The sequence below is a fragment of the Protopterus annectens genome, chromosome 6.part0 (genome assembly GCF_019279795.1).
Source record: "Protopterus annectens isolate FY-2018-M chromosome 6.part0, PAN1.0, whole genome shotgun sequence".
NCBI lineage: Eukaryota > Metazoa > Chordata > Ceratodontiformes > Protopteridae > Protopterus > Protopterus annectens.
The window spans coordinates 1,719,398,594-1,719,422,822 of record NC_056737.1 but is presented as its reverse complement, the minus strand read 5'-3'; the positions used below and the strand labels follow the sequence as shown (position 1 = coordinate 1,719,422,822).

Genomic DNA, 24,229 nt, shown 5'->3' with positions numbered 1-24,229 from the left:
GATTTTGTAAAGTCCTCAGTAAAGTTAAAAAACTGCAACCTGTGAGACCACAAAATGGTTATGCTGGTGTCTGTTGCTTCATTCACAATACTAGTGAAATCATAAGTGCCACATGGTAACTGGCAGGGAAAATTCTACTAGTAACCTTTTTTTAATCATTTTGAGGAAGCTAGCTGATCATTTCCAACACTTTATCTAAAAAAGTCTGGAAATAAACCACACAAGTTCAGTGTCCTAACATGTAAGATACAGGACGTGAATTTGTGCTCCCCAAAGGGATTCAGAGCTTTGGACTCCTTGTCTATGGAATAAGTCAGTACAGCTTGTGGGGATGGGATTCATTACAACACCTAAACATATGGTATATATTATACAGATGTCTGTTAACATGGCAAACTCCTCTTGTAGGGCAAACTGTTTTATCCACCTTCCATAGGTTGAAGCCACCATCTCAGGATGCTCCCACACATCTTTAAGGATGTCCTGAAAATTATCCACTAAAGGGGCATCCATCAAAGTCTGAAATGAAATCATTATTATAGGCCAGGTATTTTCTTTGCTCTGTCAAGCGTAACAACTCACTGAAGTCAGGGTATTCTGAAGGTGCAGCAAGGAAGTCCCATCCCTCCATCTTCATCTATTGTGAGTTCTTCAACATAAGTAGAGATCTGACCAGATATCAAGGATAAAAAATACACCAAGTGAGACTCTGTGCCTGATATAAGGCTATACTGATCTGATGTCAAGAGGATAACTTGATGCTGGGACCAATGTCAGTGCCTAACTCGATGCTAGAAGGGAGGCCAACTTCAGAAAGTAGGCCTACACAAGGACTGACATCAGGGCTTACACAGACACTGGGGCTCAGACGATAGCCAGATGCCTAACTCACCAAGGACAGACTGACAACTGTACTGATGTTAGGGAACAGGGGAAGCAGAATGACTGGCTTTGATGAAGCACCTGCAAAAGGAAGACATGTCCACACTGTGATGTGGCTTTAAATGCAACATTTACCAAATATGCCATTTGAACTTTATTTTCAGGCTTACACTTTTCCTTGGTATCCAGGAACAAATGCAGAAAATCAAAAAACAGCAAAAGATAATCAGAAATTTCAAGGACAGGCAGCCCAAGTTCTGTTTTCTCTAAGTGGTAGGAAAGAACTGGAGAAGGCAAGCAGTGTGTGGCAGGTCAAGCAGAATGACTGCTGCAGTGGCCTTGCTGTCAGTCACAAAGTGAATGGAAGATTTCTGCCCTATGAATTTCCTGCTACCAGACTACTTTGCAATCAGGAAGATAACCGCATGCATGGACAAGCAAGCCAGATGCATGCAATGCTACTACTATCTCATAAAATTAGAAAAACATATTATAATATGGTCTACCTATGAAAGGAAATGCAATTGCACTTACACTGGGAGAGCCCATACACAAGGGGGTCTTCAATCACTATGTGCAGATTTTAAAGGATTGGAACTATAAGGTACGCACAATGGGCCAGGTACAGGTGAGGAAATATCATACTGCAGCTTGCATTTTTTTCTTTAGTCCCTACCCCCCCCAACACACATGCAATCGCTAAGCTGATGTAGTAATACAGGCTAGGAAGGCAATGAAGGATGTCTAAAAGAAACTGTCTGTCCCAGGTCCTAGGGCAGCTATGCTACCACATCTATCCTCATCTCACAATCCAAAAACGACAATCATTCCTAGCCCTGATGACTACCAGGGTTCAACAAATGCCCCACCCACACCAGAATGATTCCTGCTCCCAGGATGGGCACATCCTTCCTTCTTGCCAGCTCTGTCAGTTATCTGAGCCATTAACTGAACCCGGGTCATTTGGGACATAGTCAAGGCTTCATCCCTCTATGTCCTGGGAGATGACAATATTAGCCAGAGCACAAGTTAAAGGAAATGTTGAAAAACTAAATTGCAGACAAAATTCTGTGTTGCAACAACAAACAACAGTAGCTACTTAAATCACTCATCTGCTCTTTTTCTGATTTTTAGGGTTAAATCTTTGTACATGAGCAAAATAAACACCTGTATGTATGTCTGGCATTTCAGACTTGACTAACAGTAAGCTAAAGTGATGACCAAAATATTTCTCTCTTAAAAATATTATCTAGCCCAGGTAATGAGCCTTTGCGTTAATAAGTTATTAACCTTAAAAATCTGAGGGAATGAAAAAAAAAAAGAAAAAGAATGCATTGCAATATGTACATCTTAATAACAGCCCCCTTACCACTAGACTTGAGTGCCAGCCTTGGCAGAATGTTCCTTTAAAATCTGTTTTGACAACCACTTCTTTCCAGCACATAACAGCATTTATGTTCCACACTATTTTACTTTAAACCATATCCTTAATATTTAAATACCAAACAAATAAGTTTGTGTGCGTGAAATTCAAGGTTGAATCTGTATTTCAGGAACAATTCTAGATTTCCTAAAGAGACTTAACAGTCAGTTTGAATGGTAAGCCACACGTCTGGTCTCAACAGAACAATCTTCCACTGGTGTTGAGGACAGCTGCTACTTCTTGTAGGAAACAGAGCTATAATAACCAAAGCCAAGTTCACATCACTTAAGACAAGCAAAATTGAGCATGTATTATACCAGAAGATAATATGCATGTTTATAAACCTCTCACCTTGCGCGCAGCACAACATAGAGAAAAACAGGAAACAGGTCATCCATGGACCAAAGGAAGTCTTGCTGCAGTATTCCTAGTACTTCCTGGGTTATGTCTTCAAATGTCTGCTGAATAACCTTCAGTTTGTCAGCTGGAGTGAAGGTAGTGCTGTTAGGAAAGGAAACATTATAAGAAATGTAAACTCAAGCTCACTGCAGGGGATATAAAACTTCTGCAGACATCTTTACCTAAACTTAAGGACTAAGGATGGCATATTACACTCAGCTTGGGATATTCTTCAGTAGTTTATGTTATTCTGGAGGTACTCCTCCCAAAATTGAGGGCAACTTAAAATGCTCAGCCACCACAGCACATCTATTATTTGTAGTAAGCAATGACAAAGACCTTTAGCTGCCAGCCAGAGGCAAAAATGAAGATACTGCAGATTCTTCGATTTTACCACACTCAAAAGGGAACTAGTATTGTGGCTTCCAGATTCAAGGAACACATTAAAAATGAAAAAGTGGTTCATCAGACTGCCCCCCACCCACCCACACAGCTTGGTAAAGTTCTCTAGCTGCTGGTACACACTTAAGATCCTGGTGGTACTGTAAATGCATCCTTATCTGTAACTAAAGCAGCTATAAATCTATGGACCAATTCTGTTAAGGCAGGCCCAGCTTTGTTGTATTGCATATTGTCTTAAACAGGAAAATGCCTTCTCACTCCATTCTGACAGGTTTATGTTATCTTTATTCAAGGTGAAAGTTCTACACATCAAAGCACTGACTTCTTTAAAATAAACTGCTAAGTGTACAACTTAAGCCTAGTACATACAAACCCAAACGGACCATAATGTATGCTTGCAGGTAACAGCGCGCAAATAAAAATCTTGTAATTATGTCATTTATAGTCACTTCTCTCAGCTTATTAACAACTTTTCAATATTTCCTTTCTTTTTTCTTCTCAATTCTGCAAACATCTGAAAAAAATGGATGCCATATTTGTTGAAATCCCTTCAGAGCCTGTGTTCTGCCAATGTGCTTTTCCATATGGGACACTTTTGTGGTTAAACTGTACCAGTTCTGTACTTCTGGTGGGAGCAGGCACCGTGATGGCTTTACAAGCTGACATCAGTAATATGGCGTGCCAGGCTGTGCTGATAGGTGTGTGTGTGTCTCTCTCTCCTACGGATGCCACTCTGGCGCCCATTCTCTTCAGTTTTCTGAGACAATTTAATTACAGGGAAGGATATATACTGTAAACAAACAGGTCTACTTGCAAATTGTCAAAAATACTTATAACTTAAGCACAGTGTGTGCAAAACAATGAAAGCACACTAGCATTTACCCAAAGAGAAACAATAGCTGAAGATACAGGAATGTTTAAGGTAAAAGATATAACCTTTCAAATCAAGTAAAACAGCAGTAATTAATAAAATTTATATAGAACAGACTTTGTGGTAAACCAAGTTCACCACATCAAATAAAGTACTTCCCATTTACAGGAGTATGCAACAGAGGATTTTAAGAAAAGAATGCTGATTGGCTGAAAGGCAATACTGATAAAAGGAAAATGTGGGAGCACCCGTTTACTAGAAGTGTAACATTAGTATAGACGTTTATATAAGTATATCCAATAACCCACTTTATTTTATGGAAAGGCTGCAGGGACAACAGAACTTATCCCAGCAAACAATGGGCAAACGGTTTTAAAAATATACTCTTGACTGGGCACTAGTTCATCATAAAATACGCAAACATACACCTACTATCAATCTGGAGAACCTATGACATGTCACTCGAGACTGGGAGGAAACCCAATCACCTGGACTTACGTGTATGTATGTGTGCGTGCATGTGTAGATATGCAAGCAATAATGCCTGACCAGGGTGTGTGTTAACTTGTAATTAATGCTCGCCCAGCGGTGTTATGAGGCTCGACGCCACAGGTGAAGGGTGTTAATTACACATTAACACACACCCTGGAGGGCATTATTGCGCTTACGGAATGGAATCTCTGTAAAATTGCTGGGTTTTACTTACTCATTTTTTTAAGTACTATATTATTTTTATATACATTTTTGATGTAAAATTGTGACTCTCTGTAAAATTGTTGTGTTTTACTTACTTATTCATTTTTTTAAGTACTACGTTATTTTTTTATATATTTTTTGATGTAAAGTAGTTCTTCCACCTAATGTTTCAAACTTGCTGTAGTATACGTTAATGGTGTTTGAAGAAGCATTTTACATTCATAATATAATACTTTAAAAAATGACCAGGTATTTTTTTTTTTTTTGGGAGGGGTTAACGTTCTATGACAAAAAAATGTTGTAGGTCAAATTCAGCTATGGGGAACATACTGTATGTAAGATAATTATAACTTTGTAGTGGAGCCACCTGAATAATATCCTGCACTAATTGGACAAGGCACCTAGAGAAAAACACTGGTTTAATAACAAATCTGAACAAGTTAGCAAAAACACCATCTCTCTTGGCCAATAATAAGATATGATGAGAATATCAAAATTGTTAATAGTAAAAATAATCACAAAACTATTTAAAAAAAGTACAGTTGTGTACACTTACCATAAATGTAGATGTTCAAGTGTATTCACTGTTGCAGTCATTACATTTGGGTTATCTGCTCGTAGTAGCCCTCAGTCGGCCTGATTAACAAAGTCTTGGGTCCTACATCGGTTGCTGTCTCTTCTTCCGTGATGTCAAGTCGTCAGGGGTATAAAACATGCAGCTGACGTCATTACATCAGGTTTTGTTGCCCCAGATGTCAGGTGCCCCCCTAATGGGAAGCAATTCAATCTATAAATATACAAGGTTATACCTCCAACAAAAAAGCAAATACACCAAAAAGCTTTTAAGCATTGAAAAGGAGAGAAGAGGTATAGCCAAAAGAAGTCAGGGGGCTGGAGGGAGGGTAACCAGGACTCCGAAAGTGAATACACATGAACATCTACATTTATGGTAAATGTACACAACTGTACTATGTTCTTTGTGTTTCACTGTTGCAGTCATTACATTTGGGTAGATTTCCAAAGCTAAGGATGGGAGGAGGAATTTAGATAGCATCAGGACCAGCTATAAGGCCCTGCAAAACTGCAGTGGTAAAGCCAGCTCTGGATTTAGAGAAAATTGGCAAATGGTAATGCTTGGTGAAAGTATGTATAGAACTCGAGGTAGCAGCTTCTAGGATGTCCCTGGTAAATGCGCCTCTGAGAAAGGCTGTAGAGGTAGATGCAGCCCTGGTTGAGTGGGGTCTGATCCCCTGTGGGATACGTTTTCCATAGTGCTTATAGCAGAAATGAATGCAATGGCCTATCCATTTGGAGATGGTTTGCTTTGAAATAGCCTTCCCCTCTGTCCCTGCAGCAAATGCACCAGCAGTTGTTCAGATTTCCTTTGAGGTTTAGTCCTGTCCAAGTAGAATCTAAGTTGTCTGTGCACATCTAAGGAGTGCAGTATCCGTTCCCCTTTATTCTGTGGATTAGGAAAGAAGATTGACAAATGAATGAACTGATTAAAGCCCACACTGGATGCCACCTTTGGCATGAAATAGGGATTGGTCCTGAGGGACACCCTGTCTGCATGAAAGATGATGAAAGGCTCCACTGCCATAAGGGCCTGTAATTCAGATACCCTTCTTGCTGAAGTGATGGCTAAAAGGAAAGCTATTTTCCAAGAACGGAATTTTAAATCTGCAGTAGCAGCTGGCTCGAAAGGAGGAAGGGTGAGTTTCTTCCAATACAAAGTTAAGGTCCCAGGCTGGAATTGGAGCTCTCCTGGGAGATCTTAAATGTTTGGCACCTCTGAGGAACTGCTTGAGCAGTGGATGAGAGAAGAGGAGAGGACCTGTGTTATAATGAGCTGAAATGGCTGACGCATGAATTTTTATTGAGGAAAAAGACAGGTCCTTTGTGAAGCATCTCAGTTAAGTATTGTAAAATCTGAGGTAAATTGGGCACTGCTGTGCTCATCCCTTGAGATTGGTTCCAGGCACAGAATTTTTTCCATTTTTCAGCATAAGATTTTCTAGTACTAGGCCTCCTTACCTCTAAAGTGACATCCATCACTGTTTTACTGAGGGATGGTAAAGGAGAACTTAGGTAATTAGCCAGGCTGCTAGGTTCAGTGTTTGAAGCTGGGGGTGCAGAATCTGGTTCTCCTGTTGAGACAGCAGGGTAGGAATCTGAGGCAGGTGCCATGGGGCCAACAGTGACACACTGCGCAGGAGGGGGTACCAGTGTTGGTATGGTCAGTCTGGTGCAATCAAAATCATCCTTGGTTTGTCTTGCTTGATCTTTAGTAGTACTTTGGAGAGCAGAGGCAAGGAGGAAAGGCATAAACTGATAGGTTTTTTTCCAGCTGAAGGACAGAGCATCCACTTTCCAAGCTTGTCTGTGGGGAGTCCTTGTGCAAAATATTTCCAATTGATAGTTCTGGGGGGAGGCAAACAGGTCTATATCTGGGCTCCCTCATTTGTTTGTCAACATGTTGAAAATCCTTGGTTCCAGTTTCCACTCGTGTGGGTCCATGAGGTTTCTGCTTAGTCCATCTGCTAGTGTATTTAGTTTTCCTGGCAGGAATTGAGCTTGTAGATGCACTTGGTAGCTCAAGGCAGTGTTCCACAATGCCATGGCTAGCCTGCAGAGGGGATAAGAAAGTGTACTCCCCTGCTTGTTTATGTACCACATAACAGTGGTGTTGTCCGTCTTTACCATTAATTGCCCTGGAAGAATGTGGTCGTTGAAGGCTGTCCGAGCATTCTGTACAGCTAACATTTCTTTATGATTGATGTGAAGGTGCATTTGAAATAGGTTCCATTTGCCCTGAATGCATTTCCCTGCCAAGTGCACCCCCCCATGCATAGTCTGATGCATCTGTTGTTAGGGTATGGGTGGCAGGGGATAGTGTGAATGGTAGTCCCTTGTTTTGGTGGCAGGCCTCTGCCCACCAGAGGAACTCTAGGCATAGGCAAGGAATGATAGGAATCATTGCTTCTAGATCCTAATAATGTTGACACCATAGGCTTTTTAGATACCACTGTAGTTTCCGTATATGCAGTCTTGCATATGAAATTAGAAGAATGCAGGAGGCCATGAACCCCAAGGCTTGTAGTATTTGTCTTGCAGATAGCAGGGTTTTTGTAGCCACTTGTTTGAAGTAGGTTCTCAAGTGAATTTGTTTTTTCTGGCATGAGGAAAGCCATCTGGAAAGTTGTATTCAAGCTTGCTCCCAGGAATATAATTTGTTGACAGGGTACCAGGTGTGATTTATTTTCGTTTATGTTGTACCTCAGACAAGTTAGCACCCTTTGTACAAAAGACAGATGATTCAAAAGCATGTCCTGGTTTTCTGCCTGAATAAGACAATCGTCCAGGTATGGGTATATTTGAATATTTCTTTGCCTGCAGAATGCAATGACTAGAGCTAGGCACTTTGTGAATACCCTGGGTGCAGTAGGTAAGCCAAAGGGCAGTGCAGAGAACTGATAGTGCGTGTAGCCTGCTTTGAGGCGTAGGTATCTTCTGCAAGATTCCCTGATTGGGATGTGCAGGTATGCTTCCTTTAAATCTAATGTTGCCAACCAGGCATCTTTGCTTAGCATAGGAAGCAACTGAAGAGTCAGCATCTTGATTTTTGGAATCACCAAAAAGGTGTTTAGAGTACACAGGTCCAGGATAGGACGACATGAATTGCCTTTTCTGGGTACCAGGAAAAATCTCGAGTAGAAATCTTGTCCCTTTTCCTCTTCTGGTACCAATTGACTAGCCCCTATGCTTAAGAGAGAGAGTACTTGCTTTTGGGCCTCTGCCCACTGATATGGAGGTAAATCCGGCCAACCGCTTGGAGTTGGTAATGTATGGAAGTGAAATCTGTATCCTTGGGACACTATTTAAAACCCATTTGTCCTGGGTAATGAGTCCCCAAGCTCTTTGCATGAAGTGCAATCTTTCCCCCCAAAGGGGCAGTCAGTTGAGAAGTGCTTCGAAGTTTTAAAAAGAAGTCATTGAGACAGTTTACCATAGGGAGAGTTTTATTACTCCCAGATTTGGAAGTGGAGGCCCTCCACTGCTTAGTCCTGTGCGTCCCCTCGGACTGAAGCCTGGGTGCTCTACTGGATCTGGGTTTGGACTGAGAAGGTCTGGAAGAAGCAGGAAAGGACCAATTCTTAGAAGGCCAATGCCTACTAAATATTGGAGGTTGTACTTGTAAAAAAATCTTTAACAGTTTGCATAGATTTAGCTCTTTCCTCCATCTTTTTAAGAACTTCTTCTGCCTTGTTGCCAAACAGGCGGTCCTGACTTAAGGGAGCATCCAGTAATTTCACTTTAACATGATCTAGCAAGGATTGCTCCTTAGGCCAAGCATGCCTTCTAAATACAGAACCAGTTACCGCAGCCCTGCAAGATGCCTCTAGTGAATCAAAACCACATTGCAATGCATATTTACCAACTTGCTCAGCAGAATGCATTAAATCCTGTAAATCCTTATTTTCAGCACAATCAGGAATCAACATCATTTTCTGTTTAAGCAATCCAATAATATGCTGCTGATACTTTAACATATTAAAACTGGCAATTCAAGGCCCTAATGGCCAAAGTTGCAGAAGTGTATACCTTCTTACCCCATCTATCCAGTGCCCTGGAGTCTCTATCAGAGGGGGGTAAGATTTTTGGCAGTAGTAGCTTTAATGCCCCTGGGTCCCTGTGAAATGGTTTCAGGATCCGCAGTATGATTTTTGAAAAGGAACTTGTGAGAGTCAGGAACCCTGTAATATATATCAGGTTTTCTGGAAGCAGGAGGTAAAGAGCGAGGGGCCATGCTAGATTCCGAAAAGGCATCATCAACAATGTCCAGTACAGGAGGTATAACTAAAGACCTATTCTGGGGCAGGAGTAATAAATCCCTAAGCCTCTTTTTAGAATCAGAGAAATCCTGACTTTCCCAACGAAAATGCTCCCTGAGAGTATGCAAGGTTTCACCAAAAGAGAGATCCTCTGGGGGAAACAAAGGGAATAGAGTCCTCATCATCAGAATCCTCATAGGTAGATAAGGGTATATCCTGGTCATTAGAGGAAACAAAAATTTCCGAATCCTGGTCAGAAGTAACATAAGCAAACTCTGTCCTAGAGCTCATAGAGGGGGAAGGTTGGCTTCCCCTGATTAAAGTAATAAGGTCTTCAGCGATTCTTATAATTTGTTTTTTAGGCATAGAGGCCTGACCATGCAGTCCTGGCATCAGTTTTCTAGGCATGGTTCGAGTTTTAGGCCTTGAAGAAGAAAATGGTGCCAGTTTAATATGCAAGTCAGTAGGCCTGAATACACCCCCAGAAGCTGGTGCCTGCACAGCGGCTCTGGACAATTCAAAGATATAGACATCCGCAGGTTCGACAGTTGAAGTATCTCGCGGCATACTGGACTCCAAATTGGTCTCAGTAGAGGCCTGCGAATCTGAAGTAGCGGGTATCACAGGCTGCGAAAGTGCCTCACTGAGTACCAGCGAACTGGGCAGCCTGTCTCTGTCTTTATCTTTGCGTTTTTTCAAAATGTTGGTAATCGGATGGCTTACCGAAGACATAGGATAATTGAACCGAGCACCAAAATATTTAGAAGCACAAATATACTGACGATGGATAGTTCGTGGTTTAAATAAGGTGCAAAACCGACAGTGAGGTACGTCGTGGTCAGGGCCTAGGCAAGGAATACAGTACGAATAAAAATCTTTATGAGGTACTTGCTTTCCACAAGAAATGCAATTATTTACTTTTACTGACATCAGATTAGAACAAGAAAAAGTTTCCCCAATGGGGGTACTTAGCTTTTAGTTGAAGACATCAGTTCTGAAACTCGAAAACGAAAATTTCAGGAGTCGGCCGACCGGCACTTGCAAACTGCTTCGGGCACCGCAAGGCAAGAAAGACTGGGGTAATGACGTCAGCTGCATGTTTTATACCCCTGACAATCTGATGTCACGGAAGAAGAGAGCAACCGACGTAGGACCCAAGACTTTGTTAATCAGGCCGACAAAGAACATCATGGTTTTGCTTTGGAGAAGAAGGTCTGACACCTCAACTAGAATGAGTGGCAACTGACCTCTATGTTGATTGCCTTTAGAATAGGGCTGCAGCCCATTTTAATCACACAGGTTAAGCTAGCATGTTATAAGACCAACAGAAAAGACATCATGATTGCAACCTCAAATGTGATCATGCAAAATATGAAAAACTTGCCAAATCACATTAACATCTATCCTGATACTACAGAAAGTGCTTGAAAATTATTATAAAACAAATCTAGCTTTTCTCTTCATTGCATGGGTGTTCAGGAAAAATGGAAATGTTTCATCTACCTGTTTTGTTTTTTGCAGTGAGGACTGATCATCTGCTGGCCCTTGGAACAAATCAGGAACAGGTGGTGAAGCTATCTGCTGAAGTTTCTCCAATGTCTAGGACGGCTCGATCGATTTCACGGTTTACTATCTTTCTCTCTCATACACAGTCTCTTCTGTTTTCTCACACACACACACATATACACACAGTGTCTTCTGCTTTCATACACGCATACATTCTCACTCATAGACATACACACAAACACACAGTTTTTTTTATTTTAAGTTTCTTTTCTTTTTTACTTTACATTCATTAAACAATCAATCTTGCTTTCACTCACATGCACGCATTCACTTAACATACAGACAAACACACACACTTCGTTTTTTTTGCATTTTACACTTGCTAAACAGCAGAAGTGTTGCTTAGTGAGCATATAATAATGGAGGCCATTAAGCTTTTTCAGTCCAAGTTCCACGGCAGCTTAATATGCTGCTGTGAAGCAGAAAACTCCTTTTTCAGTGAGCATTACTTGTACATTAATACCCTGTTGGAGAACATTCGTTCTCCAATCAGGGTGCTTATGTAAAGTTTGCCCATTCTCTAAATATAGCTACAGATCTATATCTCTAACTATATATCTAGATATAGCTATAGATCTATTTTATATATATATATATATATATATATATATATATATATATATATATATATATATATATACACACACACACACACACACACATATATAGATAAAGATATATATCTGTATACATCTACACATGCATACACACACACAAAATGTGGTAAATAGGCTCTGTACAAAACCTGACTTTACTGATGTAAACTCTTTCATCCTTCCTCTAATAGGATTTCATCAGACTAATTTCAGTTGCAAAAAGTTATGAAACAATCACATAACCCATTTTACTACACTAAGCTTTAACACAGATTAAAATGTTTAAGACTTACAACATTTTTTTAAAGAGATCACCACAATGAACTTTTCACAAATAGGTGAACACACACAAACACTACAAAACTCATAAACACTTTTTTGTAAAATGATTTTTGTCTGTAGATACTTACAAGACATTTTTGGCACTTGTATTTTAACCACAAACAACCCAGACATGAGCAGAATACTTGTGATGTCCCCATCCATAATGGGGCAAGGGTGCTAAACCTAGGGTGAATCTGCGGTTAACAAATTAAACATGAAGATAACATTTGAAGCACTTTGCTTTCTGTGAAGACAAAGAATTCCAAAGAGGTGTTCTCTGTAACATATATCTAGCCCTGCAACATGTTCTATTTATGGTGCAAAAGAGATGTGGTTCTTCTGAGTGGGTGTTTATGCTCCTACTGGACTTACAAATGTGCAGTAGGTCTGAAAGGATAGGGTCTGTTGAGGCTCTGTAACTGAAGCAGAGACTGCTCCTCAGTAAAGTACAGTTGTGTACACTTACCATAAATGTAGATGTTCGAGTGTATTCACTGTTGCAGTCATCACATTTGGGTTATCTGCTTGCAGTAGCCCTCAGTCGACCTGATTAACAAAGTCTTGGGTCCTGTGTTGGTTGCTGTCCCATCTTCATTGACGTCAGGTAGTCAGGGGTGTAAAGTATGTAGCCGACGCCATTACATCAGTTTTTCTTGCCCCAGATGTCAGGTGCCCCCATAATGGGAAGCAAATATAGATATATATATATATATATATATATATATATAAGGTTACACCTCCAACAAAAAAGCAAATACACCAAAAATCTTTAAACATAGAAAGCAAGAATAGAGGTGTAGCCTATAGAAGTCAGGGGGTTGGAGGGAGGGTAACTAGAACTGCAACATTGAATACACTCGAACATCTACATTTATGGTAAGTGTACACAAACTGTACTATGTTCTTCATGTTTCACTGTTGCAGTCATCACATTTGTGTAGATTCCCAAAGCTAAGCATGGGAGAAGGAAATTAGTTAGCATTAGGACCAGCTTTAAGGCCATGCAAGCCTGCAGTGGCAAAGCCAGCTCTGGATTTAGAGAAAATTGGCAAATGGTAATGCTTGGTGACGGTATGTAGAGAACTCCAGGAAGCAGCTTCTAGGATGTCTCTGGTAAGGACACCTCTGAGAAAGGCTGTAGAGGTAGATGCAGCTCTGGTTGAATGTGGTCTAATCCCCTGTGGGATAGGCTTTCCATGGTGCTTACAGCAGAAATGAATGCAATGGCCTATCCATTTTGAAATGGTTTGCTTTGAAATGGCCTTCCCATCTGCCCCTGCAGCAAATGCAACCAGCAGTTGTTCAGATTTCCTGAGAGATTTAGTCTTGTCCAAATAAAATTTAACTTGTCTGTGCACATCTAAGGAGTGCAGAATTCGCTCCCCTTTGTTCTGTGGATTAGAAAAGAAGGTTGGTAAATGAATGGACTGATTAAGGGCCATGCTGGATACCACCTTGGGCATGAAGGAGGGATTGGTCCTGAGGGACACCCTATCCGCATGAAAAATGATATAAGGCTCCACAGCCATGAGGGCCTGTAATTCAGACACCCTTCTAGCTGAAGTGCTGGCTAAAAGGAAGGCTGTTTTCTAAGAAAGGAATTTCAACTCTGCATTTGCAGCTGGCTCAAAAGGAGGTAGAGTGAGTTTTTCCAATACAAAGTTGAGGTCCCAGGCTGGAGCTCTCCTGGGTGGTCTTACGTTTTTGGCCCCTCTGAGGAACTGCTCCAGCAGTGGATGAGAGAAGAGGGGTGGGTTCTGTGTTGTAATGAGCTGAAATGGCTGAGGCATGAATTTTGATGGAGGAAAAGGAAAGGCCCTTGTGCAGCATCTCAGTTAAGTATTGAACAATCTGAGGTAAATTGGGCGCGGCTGTCCCCATCCCGAGTTTGGTTGCAGGAACAGAATCTTTTCCATTTTTCAGCATAGGATTTTCTAGTACAAGGCCTCCTTGCCTCCAGAATGACATCCAACACTTGCTTACTGAGGGATGGTAATGGAGAGATCAAGTAATTAGCCAGGGTGCCAGGTTTAGGGTTTGAAGCTGTGGGTGCAGAATCTGGCACTCCTGCTGTGACAGCAGGACAGGGGTCTGAGGCAGATGCCATGGTGCCAGCAGTGACACACTGCAAAAGAGGGTACCAGTGTTGGCATGGCCAGTCTGGTGCAATCAGTATTGTCCTTGGTTTGTCCTGTTTGATCTTTAGTAGTACCTTGGACAGGAGAGGGAGAGAGGAAAAGGCATAAACTGATCATTTTTTTCCCACGTGAAGGACACGGCATCCACTTTCCAAGCTTGTTTGTGGGGAGTCCTTGTGCAGAATTTTTTCAATTGGTAGTTCTGAGGGGAGGCAAACAGGCCTATATCTGGGCTCCCACATTTGTTTCTCAACATGTTGAATATCTTTGGTTCCAGTTTCCACTCGTGAGGGTCCATGAGATTTTTGTTTATGTCGTCTGCCAGTGTGTTTAGCTTTCTTGGCAGGAATTGATCCTGTAGGTGCACTTGGTAGCTCAAGGCTGTGTTCCACAGAGCCATGGCTAAGTCTGCAGAGAGGATATGAGTGGGTTCCCCCCTGCTTGTTTACGTACCACATAACAGTGGTGTTGTCCGTCTTTACCATTAATTGTCCTGGAAGGATGTAGTCCTTGAAGGCTGTCAGAGCATTCTGTACAGCTAATATTTTTTCTGATTGATGTGCATGTGCATTTGAATTGGGTTCCATCTGCCCTGAATGCATTTCCCTGCCAAGTGGGCCCCCATGCATAGTCTGATGCTTCTGTTGTTAGGGTTTGGTTGGCAGGAGGTAGAGTGAATGGCAGTCCCTTGTTTTGGTGACAGGCGTCTGCCCACCAAAGGAACTCTATCTGTAGACAAGGAATGATAGGAACCATTGCTGATAGATCCTGAGAATGTTGACACCATAGGCTTTTTCGATACCATAGTAGTTTCCTCATATGCAGTCTTGCATATGGAATTAGTAGAATGCAGGAGGCCATGAACCCCAGGGCTTGCAGTATTTTTCTTGCAGATAGGAGAGTCTTTGTGGCCACTTGTTTGAAGTAGGTTGTCAAAGGAATTTGTTTCTCTGGCGTGAGGTAGGCCATCTGGGAAATTGTGGCCAGTAGTCTGAAGTAGGCTATCAAATGAACTTGTTTTTCTGGCGTGAGAAAATCCATCTGGGAAGTTGTGTTCAAGCTTGCTCCCAGGAATACAATATGTTGGCAGGGTACAAGATGTGATTTCTTTCATTTATAGTGTACCCCAGGGAAGTTATCAATTTCTGTACAAACGCCAGATGATTCAGTAGTATGTCCTGGTTTTATGCCTGAATTAGACAATCGTCCAGGTATGGATATATTTGTATATTTCTTTGCCTGCAAAATGCAATGACTGGAGCTAGGCACTTTGTGAATACCCTGGGTGCAGTAGATAAGCCAAAGGCAGTGCAGAGAACTGATAGTGCTTGTAGCCTGCTTTGAAGCGTACGTATTTTCTGCAGGATTCCCTTATTGGGATGTGCAGGCAAGCTTCCTTTAAGTCCAGTGTTGCCAACCAGGCATCTTTGCCTAGCAGAGGAAGCAGTTGGTGAAGAGTTAGCATCTTGAATTTTGGAATCACCAAAAATGTGTATAATATAGAGAGGTCCGGTACAGGACGTCAGGAGTCGTCTTTCTGGGCACCAAGAAAAGTCTTGAGTAGAAACCTTGTCCCCATTCCTCTTCTGGAGCAGGTTGAATAGCCCTGATGCTTAAGAGAGCAAGAATTTGCTTTTGAGCCTCCGTTCACTGATTTTTGGGGCAGGTCTGGCCAACAGTTTGGGGTTGGTAAGGAGTGAAAATGGAATCTGTATCCTTGAGATACTATATTTAAAACCCATTTGTCCTGGGTAATGAGTTCCCAATTGTTTGCCTACCGGGCAATCTTTCCCCCTAAGGGAACAGTCAGTTGTACAGGGCTTGGAAGGTTTAAAATTAAGTCACTGAGACAGTTTACCACAGGGGGGAGTCTTACCACTCCCTGCTTTGGAAGTGGGAGCCCCCCACTGCTTAGTCCTGTGAGTACCTTGGGACTGAAGCCTGAGTGTTCTGCTGGTTCTGCGTTTGGACTGAGAAGGCCTGGAAGAAGCAGGAAAGGACCAATTTTTAGAGAGACGATGCCTACTAAATCTGGGAGGGTGTACTTGCAGGAAATCTTTAACAGTTTGCATAGATTTAGCTTTTTCCTCCATCTTTTTAAGTACTACTTCTGCTTTGTTGCCAAACAGGCAGTCTTGGTTTAAGGGAGCATTCAGCAATTTAGCTTTAACATGATCTGGCAAGGATTGCTCCTTAAGCCAAGCATGCCTTCTAAGTACAGACCCAGTGACAGCAGCCCTGCAAGATACCTCTAGTGAATCAAAACCACACTGCAAAGTATGTTTTCCAACTTGTTCAGCAGAATGCATTAAATCCTGTAAATCTTTATTTTCAACACAGTCAGGAATCAACATCAACTTCTGGGGAAGGCAACACTGATCAGTATTAGCAAAAAACTACGGGCACACATAAAATTGTCTAAGGCCAGCTTCGAAAGAAAAATTGCACAGGACACTAAGGATAATCACAAGGCTTTCTTTAGTTATGTTATGAAACTGGGTGGTAATTCCCAGATATGCTCAGAATTAGTCCAAAATGACAAAAAATACACCGAACCCACAGACATTGCCAACATCCTAGCTGACAGGTTCAGCGCAAACTTCTCCCTCCCCACCCAACAAAAGGGCAAATATCTATCCCAGCAGAGTGCTGCCCCCCTGACATCTCAGATGCTCAGGTAAGAGCCGCGCTCTCCAAAACAAAAAACACAGCATCAATGGGACCAGACGGTGTCCCGGGCTGCGTCCCACATGAACTCCAAGAAGAGCTAAACCCAAACATAAAACTACTGTTCAATCTCAGCCTTACTACAGGATATGTGCCCAAAGAGTGGCGTACAGCAACAGTGGTCCCTCTCCATAAAGTTGGTGCCTCAACGGATCCTGGAAACTATCGCCCATAAGCCTGACTAGCTTGGTCTGCAAAGCTATGGAAAGGATCATCATGGACCTCATAAATAAAGATATTGGGGACCTACAGACACTGGATCCTACCCAGTTCGGCTTTGTTAAGGGCAGATCCTGCCTCTTAAACCTGGTTGATTTCTTTGAAACAGTCACCAAGGCCATTGACGAGGAGAAGGTGGTCCACACAGCCTACCTGGACCTCGCAAAAGCCTTCGATACAATACCCCACTCGGCATTATAGATAAGCTCACCAGCTTAAATATAAACCCCTATGTCACTAGATGGGTTGCAAACTGGCTCAAGGACAGAACCCACATGGTTAGAATTGCTGGAGCCATGTCAGACTCCAAACCAGTTACAAGTGGTGTCCCACAAGGCTCAGTCCTGGGACCTCTCTTGTTCGGTATATATTTCTCGGAGGTACAGGCCAACACGGAAGGACTGTGGCTGACCAAGTTCGCAGATGACTGCAAACTGGGTGCCATAAACTACTCTCAAGCTGATACAAGCATCCTCCAAAAGGGCCTCATAGAAACAGACAACTGGTGCCAGAGCCATGGCCTCAAGCTAAATGCCAAAAAGTGTATAGTCATCCCCTTTGTCAAAAACAAAGTGCCCACAAATTACCACATAGGTGGTAATCCATTAAGTACAGAAGTAATTAGGGACCTGGGGACCCAAGTTGATAGCAATCTCTCATTTGGCAACCACGTGGCCAAAGTGGTTAGAAAAACATTTTATATAGCCCACCTAATCATGAAGGGATTCACATCTAGATCAGGGGACGTCATCGTGCCTCTTTACTCATCCCTCATCAGGCCCATAATTGAGTACAATGCCCCTTTTGGGATGTACCTTACCAGACACCTGCAGCAACTGGAAAGACCCCAAAAGTACCTCACCAAGAGGATCAAGGGGCTAAAACAGATGCCATATGCTGCCTGGTTAAAGAAACTCCTGCTCTACTCAGTGGCATACCGCCTGTTCAGAGGTGATCTGTGCCTGACGTATAAAGCCATGTCCAACCCGGAATTAATGGACATGCTGCACCTCAGAAAATCTAAATCCCATCGAGCTACGTGCTCGAGAGACTTGAACCTCAGCACTGAAATAAATAGGACATGCTGGAGGGACAGATTCATAATCCAGAGGCTCCCTTCACTCTGGAATAAAATCCCAGTCCAGGTTAGGCAGAGTCCCTCATTGACTCTCTTCAAGAGGAATCTTGATGAGTGGATGGGAGATCGTAGGTTTACCCCGGGTATCACTTCTGTGTCACTGTTAGACAGAGGCACAGTATACTAACCTCGAAAAAGGGCATAGCAAAATAAATTTAAAATGGGTGGCGAAAGCCAAACACATTCTGGCTAGGCTTATAAATGCCCTAGGGCAGATAGCCTAGTATGAACCTATGAACCTATAAAAAATCCAATAATATGCTGCTGATACTTTAACATATGAAACTGGCAGTTTAAGGCCCTAATGGCCATGGTTGCAGAAGTGTATACCTTCTTACCCCATCTATCCAGCACCCTGGAATCTCTATCAGAGGGGGTAGGATTTTTGGCAGTAGTAGCCTTAATGCCTTTGGGTCCCTGTGAAATGGTCTCAGGATCCGCAATAGGATTTTTAAAAAGGAACTTGTGAGAATCAGGAACCCTGTAATATCTATCAGGTTTTCTGGGAGCAGGAGGTAAAGAATCAGGGGCCAAGCAAGATGCCGAAAAGGCATCATCAACAATGTCCAGTACAGGGGGGATAGCTAAAGGCCTGTGTTTGGGCAGGAGTACAAAATCCCCAAGTCTCTTTTTAGAGTCAGAGTAATCCTGGCTTTCCCAATGAAAATGCTCCCTAAGAGTATGCAAGGTTTCACCAAAAGATAAATCCTCTGGAGGGGAAGCAGAGGGAATAGAGTCCTCTGCATCAGAATCCTCATAGGTAGATAAGGGTAAATCCTGGTCATCAAATAAAACAGAAATTTCAGAATCCTGATCAGAAGAATTATAAGCAAACTCAGTGCTAGGTCTCTTAGAGGAGGAAGGCTGGCTTCCCCTGATTAAAGCAATAAGGTCTTCAGCCATTCTTATCATTTGTGCCTTCTTTTTGGAATATTTGTTTTTTCAGACATAGAGGCCTGACCATGCGGTCTGGGCGTCGGTTTTCTAGGCATGGATCGAGTTTTAGGCCTTGAAGAAGAAGATGGCATTGGTTTAATATGCAAGTCAGTAGGCCTGAATACACCCTCAGAAGCCGGTGCCTGCACAGTGACTCCGGACCCATCCAAGGTAGAGACATCCGCAGGGTCCACAGTTGAAGCATCTCACGGCATACCGGACTCTGAATGCATGTCAGTAGAGGCCTGCGAATCTGAAGTAGTGGGTATCATGGGCTGCGAAAGTGCCTCACTGAGTACCGTCGAACTGGCGACTAGCTTAGGAGAAGCGTCGTCGGCAGCTTTGGACCTATGCAGTCTGTCTCTGCCTTTATCTTTGCTTTTTTTTTGGAATGTCGGTAGTCGGGTGGCTTACCGAAGCCATATCTGGATAATTGAACAGAGTACCAAAAAATTTAGAAGCATAAATATACCGAAGACAAACAGTTCATTGTTTAAATAAGGTACAAAACTGACAGCGAGGTACGTCATGGTCAGGGCCTAGGCAAGGAATACAGTATGAATGAAAATCTTTATGAGGTATTTGCTTTCCACAAGAAATACAATTACTGACTTTTACTGACATCGGTTTAGAGCAAGAAAAAGTTTCCACAACGGGGTACTTTGCTTAGTTGAAGACTTTGGTTCTGAAACTCGAAAATGAAAATTTCAGGAGTTGGCCGACTGGCACTTGTGAGCTGCTTCTGCTTCGGGCACCACACGGCAAGAAAGACTGATTTAATGGCGTTGGCTGCATGCTTTATATCCCTGACTACCTGACATCATGGAAGATGGGACAGCAACCGACGCAGGACCCAAGACTTTGTTAATCAGGCCGACTGAGGGCTACTGCAAGCAGATAACCTAAATGTGATGACTGCAACAGTGAAACACGAAGAACATCCAATATGAGACTGAGAAGAGCGACAGGCTTTGACACTGTATGAACACTTTTTATTATCCAGGCCCTTGATTTTCTTAATAAGAAAGCATTTTGGGTGTTCAAGTTGTGCCAAAGGTTTATACAGGTACACAGTAAAGTGGCATTACACTAAATAATAGCCCTAATGAGCGTGAAATACAGCAGAAATTACCATACCCCCTGGACCTGAACACCACACCCTTAGCAATAATCTGAGAAATAACAAAGAATTTTTTACAATCATAGATACAAAGTGATCACAGAACAGTATGTTGTCTACATAGGTTCCCATGTCCTCAACCACGGGATAAATTTTTAGGGGTGTGTGTTGTCAGTGTGTTAGTTACAAGGGACTTGTTCACCAAAGGATACTATTTTTCATTTCTTGGCATTTGGTTTTAGTCCATGGTTTTAGGTTTGGGAAAGGCCCTATTGGAAGATCTTGGTGTCCTCTGGGGAGTTTATGATGACACCATGTTTACAGTCATTTGCAAACTTCATAAGCCATAAAACATTAATAGTAACTTTGACCTCCAAGAAATTAATGCCAAAGAGATGTGTTCTAAGGACTGAATCCTGAGGTAAAACACTTAAGACAGTCTTTTTGGAGGAGGTATAGCAGCCCACGCTAATTTCCTGGGTTCTAGCTGCGAGCCAGTTTGCTATACAAAATGTTACATACTGATTAAGAAACTGTTTGGATGGTCATCTATAACCCTAAGTATGGGATGGTGTTGAATACTTTTGCAGTGTGCACTGGTTTCCCCCTCATCCACTGCTTCAGTAACCTTCAGTAAGTTTGTAAACAAAATTTTTTATGAAAAAACTCAAGTTCCTCACTTTCAGGTTTTGATTTAGGCTTAATGCTGGCTACTTCACTAAGCTCTTTTGCGAAGTAAGCACCAAAGTGAAAGTGACACAATCTTTCTGTTCAAAACATTTCCTGTGTCACCACCCTTTTTAACACTTTCTATAGCACTGAATAAAAACATTTTGCATAAGGCACACTTCAAAATCTTCCTTTGCAAAGCACTGTAACAATATTTTGCATTCATGCAACACAAGTAGTCCTTGATACACAATAATAACTTTTTTGTCTTATTTATACAAGATGCCTGACAATCTTGACATTTTGTAAAATAAACCAGGTTTGGGAATTACACATAAAATGTTTATCTGTGAAATACCTGCTGTCCATGTTATTAATTACAAAATAAACCTTTAATTGTGTAGCTACAGAATTTACACAATCCACATTTGAACACTCCCTTATTCTTAATATTTTTGTGCATTAATATACACTTGAAATTATTGCCTTTCTTTTACATAATTTAGGAATGCCTCCAACTAGCTCCAAGTGCCTGATTAGCCATCAACAAGTTCTATTTCTTTTTTTTTTAAAACAAAAAACATCTTTATTGAATTTTTACTTACGATAGAGGCAATCATGCACTTATATAAATGTAAGATTGCCTATATCATAAGTGATATAGGCAATCATACATTTATATAAATGAAAACAAACATTTAGCATACTTTCAGTTGCAAGCATACTTCTTCTATACAGTCACTGTCAATTGAACACGACATAGCTCATTAAATTCCTGCCCTCCCTTAAACCTTATTCCTGCTCCAAAACATTATTCTGCATGTTTTTCTTTATTCAACATTATCCTGCATGTAGTGTTCCCACAGTTCCCATTTTCTATGTAATTTGCTCCTACATTTTTTCCAAAGATCCCACTTCCAGTTCTTTTATCTCTGTGACTACCTTCACTACTTCCAGTACAGTTGGCTTAAACTTTGACTTCCATTTTCTAGCGACTGCTTTTTTGTAAGCCACCCGAAATAAATTGAGCAAGGCCTTACTATGTCTAGGCAATTCAGATTTTGTATCACAGCTCAAAAAAAAATAATTTCCTCAGTTACTCCAATTTCCTCACCCAGTAATTCTGATAGTTTGCATGGGGAATTTTAAAGTCTACTAACTCATTACACTCCCAAAAAATATGCTCCCAATTACATCTTTCTTTCCCATCACAACTCCAGCATTTGCAATTTACTTGAGTAAAAAAAATCTTTTGAGACTGTGTGGGGTATAAAAATACATGTGCAGATACTTCCAAGCAAAAATCCTAAATTTTCTAAACTCTGTTGCATACTTGGAAGAAACACATACATCCGTCCATTTTTTGTGAATTGCTTATCCAGTCTCTCTTCCCAATACTTTATAACCTCCTCTGACTGATTCCTGTAGTTATGCAATATTTTATATGCCCTATTAATTATCCCTGTTTAATAGCAGCTTTTTTCTAGATTCTGCTAAAAACTCTACCAGTGTTGGTCTTTCACGTAGGAGTCCCCTATTCCTTTCTCTTTACCTAAGCTCCGATATCAATTCTTGATAGGGAAGACAATTTCTAGTCTGCAGTCCAAAGGTATCTGTGGCCTCTTCCCATTCTTTTATCACTCCCTCTCTAATTATTTGCTCCCAATAACTTGGTACTTTGCCAGTTTCCTCTAGTAAATACCAGCTTCCTCTATCAATTCTCTGTACCCCTGACTGCAGTCATCTCTATCGAAAGAATCACCTTTCTCCCTTCCCATGTTGGCTTAGTTCTTAGAATACTTTCTGCTGCCTTATGAATATATTTTGTATGGTTATTGTTATCCTCCTTAAGGATCTGCATCCAAAATCCTAGTATTTCCTTATTTCTTGAGCTTTCTCCCTGTTTCATCACCACCATTCCTTTCCACTTTGAATTATAGCTTCCTGCTTGTGCCATTTATAGGAGTTTTAACGGTGTAGCTCTGAAATATCCATTCAAATCAGGTAATCCCAAACCACTTTGAGCTATTGGAAGGATCACCTTATCCCATTTGACTCTTGCCCTCTTCCCCTCCCTGATAAAATCTGTCAACTCTTTAATAATTTTTAACCACAACTTCTCCTCTGGTTGAAAGAATATATCTGACCTGTAAATAAAACTAAAGGGATTAAAACATTTTCACTGCTTGTATCTTGTTATCCATAAAACACAGCTTCTATTTTCTCATTTTTGTATTATCTTTTGTTTAGTCTCTTCCCACATATCCTTAGCTGCCATAACAGAATAATTTTTAACCCATACTCCTAAGTACATTTTCTCATATCCCCATAAACATGGGTATTGTTGAACCAATTTATGTGTGGGTACATAGTTTACAGAAAATGCATTTGTTTTATCTTCATTCATTTTGTATCCTGAAAAGACTTGAAACTGTTTGGGAATATTCTACAACACTGAAATGGCCTTTTCTTGTTTTATCAGGTACTTTTTGATCACCATAACAATTATATCTTTGAATTTCTGATCCCTTTATTTTCTTTGCCAAAGGTTCTAAATTTAACACAAATAAAGGGGGAAGAGGACACCCCTGCCTGGTTCCTCTGTTCAAACAGAACTTATCAGACAGGAACTTTAATTTTTGCCTCCAATCCCTCATATATCCTCCTAATTAAACTTATTACTGTATCAGGAAATGCAAATGCTTCCATTGCCCTACTCATAAAATCTCAGGTTACTCTGTTCAATGCTTTCTCTGCATCAGTATCCACCAACAACAGTGGTATTTTCTTACACTCTGCTTCCCTCTGGATCATCATTCTTCTGTTACTGTTGTCAAATGTTTATCTCCCCTCCACAGAACTATACTGATCCATATCTATTAATTTTGTTATCACCTTTGCCATTCTTTTACTCATTAAAGACAAACACTTTACAGTCAAGGTTTAGAAATGAAATGGGCCTATATGAAGCTGGATCTGATGTTTTTAAATTACTTAGGTATCATAGCCACCATAGATTTCTTCCAGGATATTGGTGCTTCTCCTCCTTTTAAAATAATGTTAAACAAAACCTTCCACATCTTTATCACTTTCTTCCTTCCTAGCTTCCAAACTTCTACAGGAATCCCATTGATTCCTTGAAACTTTCAAGTAGATTGTTTATACAGCATTTTTATCTCATCTCATCTTAGCTATTAATAATGGAGTCTCATCTATCTCTAATCTTGGCATATTCAAATTCTTCCATAAACATATCCATTTAGACTTTTTCTTGAGTTCCACATTTTCAAC

General features: G+C 41.2%; 1 protein-coding gene across 2 annotated transcripts in view; it reads right to left on the bottom strand.

Moving 5' to 3' along the window:
• ALS2 (alsin Rho guanine nucleotide exchange factor ALS2) overlaps positions 1–24,229 on the bottom strand; it is a 2,167,716-nt gene that overhangs the window by 97,348 nt on the left and 2,046,139 nt on the right. For both annotated transcript variants that reach the window (XM_044075110.1, XM_044075111.1), the window contains one exon: positions 2,657–2,806. In XM_044075110.1, coding sequence (XP_043931045.1) covers positions 2,657–2,806 — 150 coding nt within the window. The remainder of the gene's footprint in view (positions 1–2,656; positions 2,807–24,229) is intronic.